This window comes from Hypanus sabinus, chromosome 27 (genome assembly GCF_030144855.1).
Source record: "Hypanus sabinus isolate sHypSab1 chromosome 27, sHypSab1.hap1, whole genome shotgun sequence".
Classification (NCBI taxonomy): domain Eukaryota; kingdom Metazoa; phylum Chordata; class Chondrichthyes; order Myliobatiformes; family Dasyatidae; genus Hypanus; species Hypanus sabinus.
The window spans coordinates 19,504,779-19,519,236 of NC_082732.1; the positions used below are offsets into that span (position 1 = coordinate 19,504,779).

A 14,458-nucleotide genomic window follows, 5' to 3' on the forward strand; every position below is an offset into this window, starting at 1 on the left:
AGGGATGACAGTAGAACAGCAATGGCTGGTAGTTCTGGGGAATATTCAGATGGTGCAGGAAAGATACATCCCGAAGATGAAGAGGTATTCTAAATGGAGGATGATGCAACCATGGCAGACAAAGGAAGTCAAATACAGCTTAGAAGCAAAAGTATAGTATTGAAAAAATATTGGGAAGGTAGAGGATTGGGAAGCTTTTAAAAGCCAAAAGAAGACAACTAAAAAGCTATAAAGAGAAACAATGAAATATGAAGGTAAAGTAGCTAATAATTTAAAAGAGGGTGCAAAAAGTATTTTTAGATACTTAAGGAGTAAAAGAGAAATGAGAGTGAATATTGGACCACTGTAAAATGATGCTGGAGAGATACTAATGGAGAACAAAGAAAAGGCGGATGGACTTAGTAAGTATTTTGCAGAAGTCTTCACTGTGGAAGACACTAGCAGAATGCCAGAAATATGTGTCAGATGGCAGAAGGTGCTTTGGAAGCTGAAAAATCTGAAGATAGATAATTCAATTGGACCAGATGGACTACACCCCAGGGTTCTGAAAGAGGTATCTGAAGAGATTGTGGAGGCATTAGTAATCAGCTTTCAAGAAACAGTAGTCTCCAGAGTGGTTCTGGGGAACTGGAAAATTGCAAATGTTACTCCACTCTTTTCGGAGGGAGGGAGGCAGAAGGGAAATTATAAATCAGTTCACCTGATTTCAGTGGTTGGAAAGAATTTGGAATCTATTATTAAGGATAAGATTTCTGGGTACTTGGGGCACATGATAAAATATGACAAAGTGGGTTTTTTTTAAAGGGGAAATCTTGTCTGACAAATCTGTTGGAATTCTTTGAGGAAATAACAGGCAGGGTAGACAAAGGAGAGTCAGTGGATATTGTTTGCTTGGATTTTCAGAATGCCTTTGACCAGGTGCTGCACGAGGTTGTTTAACAAGATAAGAACCCATGGTATTACGGGAAAGGTGCTAGCATTGATAGAAGATTGTATAACTAGCAAGGGGCAAAGAGTGGGAATGAAGCGACCTTTTCTGGTTGGCTGTTGGTGACAACTGGTGCACTGCAGCTTTCTGTGGTAGGATGGCTTCCTTTCACATTATGATTTCGATGAAGGAATTATTGACTTTATGGCCAAGTTTGCGGACAATATGAAGATGGGTGGAGGTGCGAGTAGTTGAGTTCCTGCAGAGGTACTTAGACAGATTTGGGGAATGGGCAAAGAAATGGCACATGGAATATAGTGTAGGGAAGTGCTTGGTCATGTACTTTGCTGAAGAAGTAAAAGTGTGGACTATGTGAATGGGGAGGAAATTCAAAAATCAGAGGTGCAAAGGAACTTGGGAGTCCTCGTGTAGGATTCTTTAAAGGTTTAATTGCAAGCTGAGTTAGTGGTAAGGAAGGCAAATGCAATGGTAGCATTCATTTTGAGAGGACTGGAGTATAAGAGTAAGGATGTGATGCTGAAGCTTTATAAGGCATTTGTTAGACCACACTGGAGTTTAGAAGAATGTGGGGGAGGGGGCGGGGGGGAGGATCTCATTGAAACCTATTGAATATTGAAAGGTCTGGAGAGACTGGATGTGGAGAGTATGTTTCCTGCAGTGGAGAGGTCTGGGACCGGAAAGCACAGCCTCAGAATTGAGCGACATCAATGTAGAACAAAGATGAGGGGAAAATTATTTCGCCAAAAGGTGGTGAATCTGTGGAATTCGTTGCTGCTCACAGCTGTGGAGACCAAATCATGGGGTATTTTTAAGGCAGAGGTTGATAGATTCTTGATTAATCGGTGTGTCAAAGGTTACTGGGAGAAGGCAGGAGATTGGGGTTTAGAGAGCTAATACATTAATCATGATGGAATTGTGATGCACACTCAGTGAGCTGAATGGCCTCATTCTGCTCCTATGTCTGATGATCTTATAGGAATCTAAATTATTACAGAACTACTCAACATGTCAGGGAGTATATGAGAGTTAAAATTTCAGGTCATCAATCTTATTGTAAACTGGCAAATATTAGAGAACTAGCTTTCAAGTAAATGCAGAAAGGCAGGAAATTGGTGGTGGAGGGGGGGAAATTAAATTAAATTATTGTGAAAAGGTAGAAAGGGTGTTATAATGACAAAATGCTAGAAATAAAATATTTAAAAAATAATGTGGATTGATCATTTACTGTGACGGGCAATCAGTAGGTCAGAATTGTACTTACAGAATAAATAGTTACTCTGAAAACTGGTCATCTATTCTGTGTTTCCTCTCTCCACTGAAGCTGTGAAGAGTGGAAATTGATAGATATGAAGAAATATATTAGAATGGTCTGGAATAGTCCTTGTGGAATTCTGAAAGACAAGGAAAGATATTTATTCCTGATGTGGTAATGCTGTTGGGAATGGTGCAGCGTGAGGACAGGAATCCTAACCTAATTGTGGGAGAGAAGTATCAGTGAAAGGTATGGGAAATGGGGAAACACCAGGATCGAGGGGTTTATAAACCAACTTTGCAGTAAGGGGTGTAATGAGTCAAATACAGGTAAAAAGCTGGATTTAGGTGAATGTGATCATGTAGTATTTTTATGTCTAAATTGAGAATGCTATATTTTTAATTATATTAATAGCAACTTGTATTTTCCCTTTTCAATTTGTTCTTAAGTATAGAACAATAAACCATCAGGTAAATATTGTATTGATTTATTATAGTCATGTTTATCAAGATACAGTGAAAAGCTTGTCTTACATACTGTTTATACAGATCAAATCATTGCATTGAGCAATACAGTACATTGATCTGGAATAGAATAAAATAAATGTAAATAAACTAAAATAAATCTACCAACCAAAAATTTTTTGCTTTTGAAGGTTCAAATGCCAAAGTTAACAGAAGCAAACTTTCTAATAATGAAGGAAGTATTGTATTTAAAACAAAATGACCACCCAGCAGGACCACAGTATTTCCATCCTAGAGCTTTAAAAGAAGTAGGTGATAATATTTGTAAGCACCCATACAGTGATCTTCTAAAGTTCCCTTGAATCCGGAAACTTTCCTGTATATTGGAGAATATACATCATTCCACTGTTAATGAAAGGTAAGAGAGAGATACTGGGAAATTATAGATCAGTTTTACAGCTTTTGTAAGGGAACTATCAGAAAATCATCTTAAAGCTGGAATAAGAAAGTACAGATGGATGAAGGGTACAACATGCTTGACTAGCTTTCTCACGAGGTGATTAAAGCTTTGAATTGCTAAGTGACTGCACTGCAATTTTGAAGTCATTTGGCAAAGCCTTTTAAGAGTCCTAGCTAAAAGTTAAGTTCATGGAATTGAATCAAATTATTGACCTTGTTTGAGACTGGCTGAATGGCCGCAGAAGTGGAGATAAAGGGCACATAACTGTAATAGTCATGGTATGACAACTTTTACTCATTTTAGGCACAGAGTCACGTCGCAGTCTGGCATGACAAAGGTAGGCAACATAATAAGCAGCATTAATAGAAACTCAATGTTATTATAAGATATTAACAGATTGTGCACGTGTAAATTTGTGACAAAGGATTTCAGTATAAGATGATGTGTGAGAGCATCATATAAATCAAATACTTTATAAATAGAGTTCTAAAGGGACGTGCTGCCTTGTGTATGAGCTTAAAAAAATTAAATGCTAATGAAATGCTGACCTTTCTTAGTGGACTGGAATATAAGGCATTAGATGTTACACTAGAGTTATACAAAATCCCAGTTAGATCAGTAATATGTTCATTTTGAGGCTGCATTTTCTGAAGGTAATATTAGCCCTATGAGAATGATGAACAAATTTTCTTAAAGGATTCCAGAGATTAAATCAAGTTCAAGTGTTTAGGTTTGTGCTGTATTCATAGGCATCCATGCACACAGTATAAATGCTATGAAAAAGGGCTTTTTTGCAGTATCAGCATAGTACCTTATAAACATGACAAACACAAGTTAACATGAACATAACATAAATTGTATCTAATTTGCACAACAAATTAAACATGATGTTAACATAAATGAGAGAAAAAAGAAGAAATATAATTTTAGCATGTGTTAGGATTTTACAGGTTGGGTAAGAACCTAATGGTTCTGGGGAAGAGGTTCTGTTGAGCCTTGAGATCAGAATCAGCTTTGTGTGCCTTCACACTTCTGTACCTCCTTCCTGATGGTAGCAATGCAAACAAGACATGACCTTGGTGATGGGGCCCTTAATCATTGATACCACCTCTTGAGGCATCAGTCCTTGAAGATGTCCTGGATACTACGGAGGCTAGTGCCCATAGTGAAGGTAACTAAATTTACAACTCTCTGCAGCGTCCTTTGATCCCATGTTGTAGCACCACCCTTCCCCATACCAGATAGTGATGCAACTAATTAGAATGCTTTCCAAGGTACATCTGTAGATATTTGCAAGTGTCTTTGGTGATATACCAAATCTCCTCAAACTCTAATGAAATAGCTGCTGTCATACCTTCTTTATAGCTGCATCAATATGTTGGGTCCAGGATAGAGATATTGACACCCAGGAACTTGAAATTGCTCACACTCTCCACTTCTACATGGACTGATGTGTGTCCTCTTGACTTACCTTCCTGAAGTCCACAATCAGTTCTTTGGTCTTGCTGTCATTGAGTGCAAGGTTGTTGCTGTGACCCACCACTCAACTAGCTGATATGCCTGTATGCTACCACCTTTCACCATCTGAAATTCTGCCAACAATAGTTGTATCATCAGCAAATCTATGTATGGCATTTGAGATGTGTCTAGCCCCACAGTCATGGGTGTAGAGATGTGGGTTTTCAGGTCCTTGTACCTCCTGCTGAGTGACAGCATTGAGAAGAGGACATTGCCTGGGTGGTAGGAATGCCTGATGATCGATGCCACATTCCTGAGACTGTCTCTTGTATATGTCCTCAATGGTAGGGAGAGCTGTACTGTGAGGAAACTAGCTGAATCTATTACCCTGTGGCCTCTTGCATTCCTGTATACTGGAGTTCATGCAAACTATCATAATGTGTTGTATTGTACATCTGTAGAAGTTTGTTTTAGTTTTCAATGTCATGATCAATCTCCTTAAGCTTCTAAGAAAGTATCAATGTGCTGGGGCCAAGACGGGTCTTCTGAAATATTGACAACCAGAAACTTAAAATTGCTCATCCTTTCCTTTGCAGACCTTCAGTGAAGATTAATTCCTGCTCACATGACTTTCCCTTCCTAAACTCCACAATCAGCTCTTTGGGTTTGCTGATGTTGAGCACAAGGTTTTTATAACAACACCACTCATGACCTATCTCACTCCTGTACACTGCCTTGAAATCATTTGTGACTCTGCCAAAAGCAGTGATAACATTTATAAATCTGTAGACAATGCTGGATCAATGCTTAGCCACACAGTTATATGTTATGAGAAATTACATAAATTGTGTTTATGATCTCTGAAATTTGGAAGATTAAAGGGTGATTTAATACATGTTTTCAAGATAAGCTATTTGGAGAGGAAGTGGAAGAAGAAAAGTTACCTCCATTGTTTGTGAAATATATTTTGAGGCAGCAAAGCCAAAAAAAAATAGTGCTCCATCTTTCAAGGATGGGGGCAGGAAAGTTTTCAGTACGGGAAAAGAAGTTTAGAACTTTCTTCGGTGAACAACTATTGTTAATTTTATATCTGATAGTTCTCTGTTTTAATCAATATTAGTTGCATATATGTTTGAAATTAGATCAGCTCTGATTACATTGAATAACAGAGTGGCAAGAATGATTTGTTTAATGGTCTCCTGAACTCGCATCCTTCTAATGTGACTGAAAGAAAATAATTAGAAAGCTTTTGCATTGACTATTATTGAATTGTGAATGCAGCCCAATCTATCAGAAAAACCAACCACCCCACCATTAAGTCTATCTTTATTTCCAACTGTCTCAGGAAAGCAGCCCTCAAAGACCCTCTTACCCATGTCCTTTCCTCTTCTCCCTGTGTCCATCGAGCAGAAGGAACAGCAGTTTGAGCACATATACCATCAAGCTAATGATAGATTCTATCTCTGATGCCACTCTTGAATTGATCTTGTTAATAAAGATCTCTCAATCTACATTGTCATTGCCCTTGCACCTGCACTGCACTTTCATTCAGTATAACACTATTCTGTTATTGTTTTCCTTTGGTCCAACTTTGATGTACTTACCTATGTGTGGAATGATCTGTCTGGATGGTATGTACTCTAATGCATTATTATTTTTACACTATTTTGTAATTTGGAGATTTTTGTCTTTGCACTGTACTGCTGCTGCAAAACAACTAATTTCACATTTTATGTCAGTGATGATAAATCTGATACTGAAAGATTTTCACGTATCTTAGTACATGTGGTAAAAATAAATCAATTACTAATTGATCACTTAGATACCGGGGGGAAAAAAGAGCTTTCCTTTCTCTGTGAGAGAAAGGCCACAATGGGCCTTAATTTTAACTGCGCAGTCACCTACCAATAATGAACAAAGATCTAAATAGTAAGTTACCACTGTAATGCTTGCTGACTATTCAACATGCATTGTGCATCAGCATTAATTACTTGGATCCAACCTACTGATTGTTTCTTTGGCTTTTAATATGCCCTCTCCCCTTCACCTGGCACATTTTTGCTCATCAGCATTCATCCATTGCTTGGTGTGAAAGCAGTACTGGGAAAGGTGTTTGCATTTATAATATCTGGGAAATTTTTACAGCCTATATTTGTTATAGGCTCTGTAAGATTTCAATAGGTGATTGAATCTTTGCTTTTGGGATTCATAGTTTTGACTGAGTACCTTTTTATGTCACCAAGTCATCTATTCATGTCATTTTAATCTCTTTTCCTTGACATGATATCCCCATTGTTGAGCATTTTTGCTACATTTGTTTGATTACAGTGCGAATGTAGTGCAGTTTTCATTTAAGATTTCTTGAGTCATTCAGCCTTCTTCCATAATCTGACAGCAATCCAACAAAATGCGTAATCACTTGTCATATTCGCCTTGCTGCTCCAGAAGTTTTACTGCTTTAGTATCTTAACAGCAAACTCAACTTTGAAAAGATTAACTGGCTTGACACTGCTGCAATGATGTGACAGAAATCCTTTTATGATTCTTTGTTGATATTAGGATTTTGGCAGTGTGATAAGCCTTTAATTCTGCCAAACAATTCCTCTCTCATTTCTTTATAATTTATTTATTGTTTGCATATTAATTATGGGAGGCTTAAAGTATAAATAACTATTACCTCAGTTCTTTCTGGTCTCCCTTTATTTCACTTTCTGAAAATTATAGGCATTGAATTAATTATCTTAATTTGCATTTCTTCAGACTGCCTACTTTAGTAAAGATTCTTAAATCTGATTGGTTACAAAGAAAATCACACTCTGTTCATACATCCTTCTCTGGGTGTAGCATCTAAGTAACTTAATCACACTAAATTCCAGTGCTGAAACCCATGCAAATTCTATGGGAATCTGGTGTATGTAATTACTGACTGCTACTGTTTGTTTGCAAGATCCAAGCTAATAGGCTTCTTTAATTTCAAAGAAAGAACTACAAGCATATTTGTGTGCAAAGAGCCTTTTCTTATAATTCTCTAAACAAAAAACACTGGGCTATTTAAGGCAAGATTTAATGCATGGACCATATTAACTTCTCTGTTGTCAGAGCAGCCCTGCCCTTGCTTGCCTTCGATTTGTACCCCAGCAGGAAAAGTTACCCAAGAAATGCATTCCAGATTATTATCAATTGATTTCGGTAATGTGTGGATATCTAATGATATCGTGATTCAGTTTTAAATAAGCTGCTGACACCCAGATTCTAGATCTATGCATCAAAGGTCTGGACTGAACCATGGTACTTAATTTGCATCTTGGAGAAGAGATATTGGTAAACTGGAATTGTTCATTTGTGGTTTTCCTTGAGTAACAATTTTTAAAAATTGAATCATATTTTGGCAGCAATTTCAGGGAAGTAGACTGGAGTTATGAATGACTTGAAACTTATTTGATGTGCCTAAAGTTATTACACCCAGTTTCTATTATAACAGTTATTATAGAAATATAAGATATAAAGCAAAGAATAAATAGCTTGTCATGTGGAAATAAAACTACAGTTGCATCTAAGGCACATTTACTGTTATAGTCTAACTCTATGATCTGAAGATATCTGGTCTTCATAGCCAAAAGGGATAATTTTGATTGTGAGATAATGTATAAATCCAGCATCAACAGATCATCCATCTATTTATGTGTCTCTTATGATAAATTAAAATTAATTCCTTAAGAACAGCCCATTTTTAAGTACAGCTCAAAGTCAAAACTGCTCTCTCCATTTAGTGTCTGGAGAGATCATCTTAACAGATAAATCTGTAGAATTTCTCAATAAATCTTCATGTAAACATTATTGAGGCATTGTGTTCTTTTTTTTACCCTTATGAATAGTTCTCGTGAGTGGTGGAATTTTGCCTTGAATGCCCATCTTGCAGAGATTCGTGAGCAAAGGAAGCGATTAAACTGGGCCTTTGTATTACAACGAGCAAGGGACGCAGTGTTCTATACAGAGAAGTATCATCGAAAGCTGAAAGGAAATCTGAATTCGTTAGAAGAAGAGGTGATTCATTGGTTGTGAATGACTTGACAATTTGACTTTTCACTTTTGAATCAAATGGAATACTTCTTACTTTATCGGTTGATTATATGAATTGTGACAAAATTCAATCCCACCCAGCTAGATACTAAATTGGCCAGAGAAAGCATGGAGCAACATACATGGGAAATGGAAAGCCCATAAGATATAGGAGGGAGAATAAGGCCATTCAGTCCATTAATCTGGTCCATCATTCAATTATGATTGATTTTTTTTTTCAATTCTTTTGTCTCACCTTCTCTCCTTAACCCAGTTAACTGTCAATAATATGACAGTTTCTGCCTTAAATACATTCAAAGTCTTGGCCTTCATGGCACTATGTCGAAATAAATTCCACAAATTTTCCACCACCACCACCTGGCTGAAGAAATTCTTCATCTCACTTTTATAGGGGTGTTCCTATGTTCTGGTGCTATGCCGTCGACTCTCCTAATAGAAATGTCCTTTCCATGTTCAGTATATTCTGGCCTTCCAGTACCTGGTAAAATGCAACGAGATCTGCCCACCCCATGAGGTACACGCCCAGTAACATCAAATGTTACCGAAATGTTAGGATTACCTTGATTCTATGTATAAAGTAATTGATCCATTGATTGTATTGGGATAACACTTGCAGTAAGATACAGTTGTGTTGTGTGTGTTGTTGTCCAGGATGGAGTTTGCTTGGTATATAACTAAGGGGTGCTGGTCACGTGGTATTAAGGTGATGATGGGATTTGCTTTGCTTTTTAGCTGGTTCATCTCAACATTGTGGGCCGAAGAGTCTGTTCATGTGTTGTACTATTCTGTGTTCTAATATATCATAAGAATATATGAAATAGAAACACAAGAAAGACCATTTGATCTTTTGTCCTTGTTCTCCTGTTTAATAAGATCATGGCTAATTAATAACCCAAAAAGAAACATTTGGATGACCTAATGATTATTTGAACTCATAGATAGTTCCATTCAAATACAATAGAGAAAATCAATTTATTGTGAAATATTTCTGTCAGAATCTGCAAATGTCCCATCTAAACTTGTTGACCTGGCAATTCTGATGAGAGATCATCAGGTGTGTGTGCGGGTGATTTTAACAAGTTGAATTGTTATTTTAAGTTGAAAAATACTTTCTTCATATTTATAATAATAGAAGCTGTTAAAACCTTGGTGAAATTATATTTTATGATATTTCTCATTTCTGTGATGTAACCGATACTGATTCTTTATAGGAGGAGCTAGAGCGAATTGAGGATGAACAGAGTTTTGAAGAGCTGAAAATCCTGCGAGAAATTGTATTTGAACAGTTCAGGAAGCAAGATATACTAGCAGAGGTCAGGATTTACAATTAAATATTTACTTCTGCACGCAGAAATTTATTAAATCAACAAACAAGATGATTAAGATGAAGAGACTCAATCTACCAGTGGCTAAATTGTGGCTTCTCTGCATTATAAGTGGTTCGGACATGATTAATCTTTGATCAGTCAAAATTCTGACATTAAATGATGGACCTGGTGATCTACTACCTGAGCAAAGCAGATTCCTAACATACAGCTTCATTGTTAATTGGCTAATCCACCTCCCTGGCTAATGCTTCCTCGAGGCAAAGACCTATCAATGAGAATCTTCCCATTTGATTTGATGAAACCCTGCAAGCCATTGCATCAGTGTGCCCAACAATAGGGAATGTATAATGTTAGTAAGTGGCACAATTATAAGTAGTCATAAGCTAATAGCTCTGCACATCTGAGCTCATTCTGTTTATGGCTATGCCCTTTTGTCATGGATAAGTTGATTTCACTTGTTGTTATACAATTTATACAACTATATTCAATATACAATAATAGTCCAATAAGCCACTATCCAACTGTTCGGAAATTGCAATAGTTGAGCATCTGCCTGCGCAGCGATGTCTGTCTACTTACCAAGGACCCAATTTCATGTCATTGCCATCAATTCACCAAGGTCCTGATTTCTGCACTCCTCTGAAATTTACTGGGTATCATTGGAAAATGTATTATTCCATTATGTGAGATATTTTTTAAAAAGAATGAGTTAAAAATGCATTAGCTGTCCAATTATCCAGAAAATCTAGTCCAGTGCCACCAAAGTCCTGAGTGTGTCAGATTAATGATGTTTTGCAGATTATTAAACATAGTTGGCTAAATTAATGGTGAAATAGAATGACAATGCCACTGCTAGTCAAATTGGACATAGTAGGGTCATTTCTCTGTCGTTCAGACTTTATGGCCATGTACTTCATTTTGCTGTCTGAATTGCTGGGGGAAAGGCAGATGGATCAAGGTAGAGCAAAACCTTCCATGGCACAATGGGCTCCACTGGAAACCAGGCAATACCTGCCTGCAAAATAGTGCAAATATAATATGTACACAACACTGGAAGAACTCAGCAGGTCAAGCAGCATCCGTGAGAATGCTGCCTGACCTGCTGAGTTCTTCCAGCGTTGTGTACGTATTCTTTGATCCACAGCATCTGCAGTTGTATTTTATTACAAATATAATGACAGTCAATGATGTTGTGCAAATTGATTTAGCAAGAAATATCAAAGACTGTGTGTTTCATGCATTTAGAAACAATTAAAAGCCATTAAATTTTTATTTAAACACTTTTCTAAAAGTCAAACAAAATGTAAAATCTGAAAATATAGCCAAAAATATTGAAGAAAATCTTAAGCACTAAAAACTTTGCTAATCCTTAACCAAAGTTCCTGGCAACTGCTCCCTACAATTGAAATGAATGGGAAAGCACTTCCACAGTAATTCCATTTTGGCACAGGTTATTTTGCAGATTCATTATTCTAGATATTGAAGAGTTGCTGCAATGTAATGCTCCATGAAGTCTCCAGCATTAGCGAGCTATGATGAATTGCTGACTGTGAATTTGGAATATAATTTTCTTTTGCACACAAGTGAAAATCTGGAACTTGTTGACAATTGCACATAGAATTATTGGAATATTCACAGCTTTTCACTGTGACGTCTATGTATTTTATAGCATCTGTGCTGCGTCGTTGCATTTCAGAATTTGAAAATGACAGATTTGAAATTGGGAGTACAACTTGTAGAGCTGACGTGCCCCAAATAATACAGTGAAGCATGCTGGAGCTTTCTTAGTGTGTTGAGTAGAGCACTGCTTATGACGGTAACACTGGAAAAGATAGTAAAAGTTCATTCAAACCAATTATCTAACTGCTTGACATTCTAGGGTTGCCTTGAGCTTACACAAAATGTGTAAGGAAACAAATCTCAAGGTTGTATAATGTATAAGTACTTTGATAATGTATTTTGAGCTTTGAAAATTTGTGGATGTTGAAACTTACTTTTATTTTGATTATTCTGACAGAAACTTCGGGAGCCTCTATCAGAACCTGTAGCTTCTTCCTCACAGTCCAAGTCAGTGCAGGAAAATCGTAGTGGCATGATCCAGTATCTACAGTCTTGGTTCCCTGGATGGGGTGGCTGGTACGGCTACTCTCAAAATTCTCAGCAAATGGAGCAGGGTGTAACTGTAGAAGGTCTCACACCTGAAGAGCAGCAGCGGTGGAATCCAGAAGAGTCCATAGGTATGATGAGATCCGCATTCATGCTATTTCTTTAAATGCAGAAGGTGCAACATACAGTTGGCCCTCTGTATCCGCAGATCCAACCAACTGCGGATCGGGATTGAAAAAAATCCCGGAAGTTCTCTCTCTAGCACTCATTGTTTGAGCATTGTTTGCCTTGCGTCTCATTCGGTGGCTACTTGTGTTGTATGCACCCTTTGTTTCTGTGAAAATATAGCTCCTAAAAAGCAATTAAGTGGTCAAGGCAATTACTCAAAGGCTAAGAGGGAGCGTAAAATATTGTACTGTAATCTAGAGATAATTAAAAGTGTTACTCATTGTTTGACCATTGTTCACCTCATGTCCTGTTTGTTCACTACTTGTGTTATGAACAAGAGGAAGGAGTTTAAGACTAGTAAGGGATGGCTGGCTAGCTTTGTAAAGCGCTACAGCCTCAAGAACTTAAAGATCACGAGAGAATCGGCATCGGCTGATGCTGAAGCAGTATCAACGTTCCCAGAAGAGCTACGATGGTTGCATCTGTGCTGCACTGTACAGACTTTTTATCTTGTCATTATTCCCTAAACAATACAGTATAACAACTATTTACATAGCATTTACATTGTATTAGGTATTATAAGTAACCTAGAGATGATTTAAAGTATACGGGAGGATATGCATAGGTTATATGCAAATACTATGCCATTTTACATATGGGACTTGAGCATTTGCGGAATTTGTTATCTGCGGGGGGGGGGGGGGGGTCCCAGAACCAAACCCCTGCGGATACGGAGGGCCGACTGAGGAGCTATCAGGCTCCTGGACCAGTTGTAGTGCTGAACTGGTTCTGTGGCTGTGGACTCACTTCTGGGGATTCTGCAATTCATGTTCAATGTATTATTTATTGTTTGCATGATTTGTTCTTTATTCACACATTAGGTGTGTGACAGGGTTTTTCTTAAGTGCGTTCCCTTGTGTTTCTTTTTTTTGTGGCTACCTGCGAGGAAGCGAATCTCAAGATTGTATATGTTATACAGATTTTGATAATAAATCTACTTTGTACACTTGCACCTATTTGTAAGTGCAAGCTGGAAAATTGGATCAGACTTTTCCTGTCACAAATGATTCTAATACTGGTTCCATGGTTGAATTTCTTAACAGTCCACCACTTTCATGTGCTGGTGTCAACATATGGTTTGTTATTAATTTAAAAAGTATCAGTTTGGAACAAGATTTACAATATGTGATCAACTCATAATAAAACAATGTTAAAATATTGAACTACATGTAATATGAAGTTGTCTCCAATTATTACTTTTATGCTGTTTAGAAAAATTGACGTAAGTATCTCAGCGTCAGCAATCCTTGGTAGTGATCGAGCGCTGCTGGCAGTAATTCTAATAATTTTTTTTGTGACCTAATAGGTACCTCCCTCTTTATCTGTGAATCCAAGGACTTGTAGTCACAGGATACTTCTGTGGCAACTGAATTGTTGTGGGGGGATCTTCTATAAAGGCCCTCCATTATTCCTCTTCCCCCCTCACCGTTTCCAGAGAATCTCCAATCTCCCTCATGCTTTAATGATGCCACAATTCTCTTTTAAAAACACTCCCATGAGCAACTTCTGATTTGGCATTAGGGCCTGTACTCAACCATAAGACCGTTGAATCAGAAGAGATCACTTACTCCATCACTGAATTGTTCGTACAATCTAACGACTCACTCTCAAGGTCTCTTCATGTTATCAATATTTATTGTTCGTATTTTCTCTTTTTTATTTGTCCATTTTTTGTGTGGTCTTTCATTGATTCTATTGTGTTTCTCCCACTTACTGTGATTGTCCACAAGAAAATTAATCTCAGGATTGCATGTGGTGACCATATATGTACTTTGATAATATATTAACTTTGAACAACATTTATTTAGTACCAAAATACCTGAAATTCAGTGACTACTTAAGAATCAACATAAGTGATTTTTTTAATGCAACTCTCCGTCACTTTTTTTATTTACAAAGGTTATACTTGACATGTTACTCTATTCCCTATCATCCAGTGGAATTATAAAGTCAGAAATCCTCAGCAGCTGAGAGAATGAAGATTACCAAATTAATGTCAAAGGCAGCTAATGATTTTTGCCAGATGTTACACATTTTTCATTCGGGTTTATTCAGCTTTCTCTCCTTCATTGATAGAGAGCAGAGCTTCAAGTAGCAACCCCCTTTTAAAAAAAAGGGCATTTTAGCTGTCAT

General features: G+C 37.3%; 1 protein-coding gene across 1 annotated transcript in view; it reads left to right on the forward strand.

Moving 5' to 3' along the window:
- The window catches only part of vps13d (vacuolar protein sorting 13 homolog D), a 288,095-nt gene that overhangs the window by 22,830 nt on the left and 250,807 nt on the right, over positions 1 to 14,458 (forward strand). Inside the window, exons 9-11 of the mRNA XM_059951858.1 lie at positions 8,459 to 8,627; positions 9,875 to 9,976; positions 12,009 to 12,228. Coding sequence (XP_059807841.1) covers positions 8,459 to 8,627; positions 9,875 to 9,976; positions 12,009 to 12,228 — 491 coding nt within the window. The remainder of the gene's footprint in view (positions 1 to 8,458; positions 8,628 to 9,874; positions 9,977 to 12,008; positions 12,229 to 14,458) is intronic.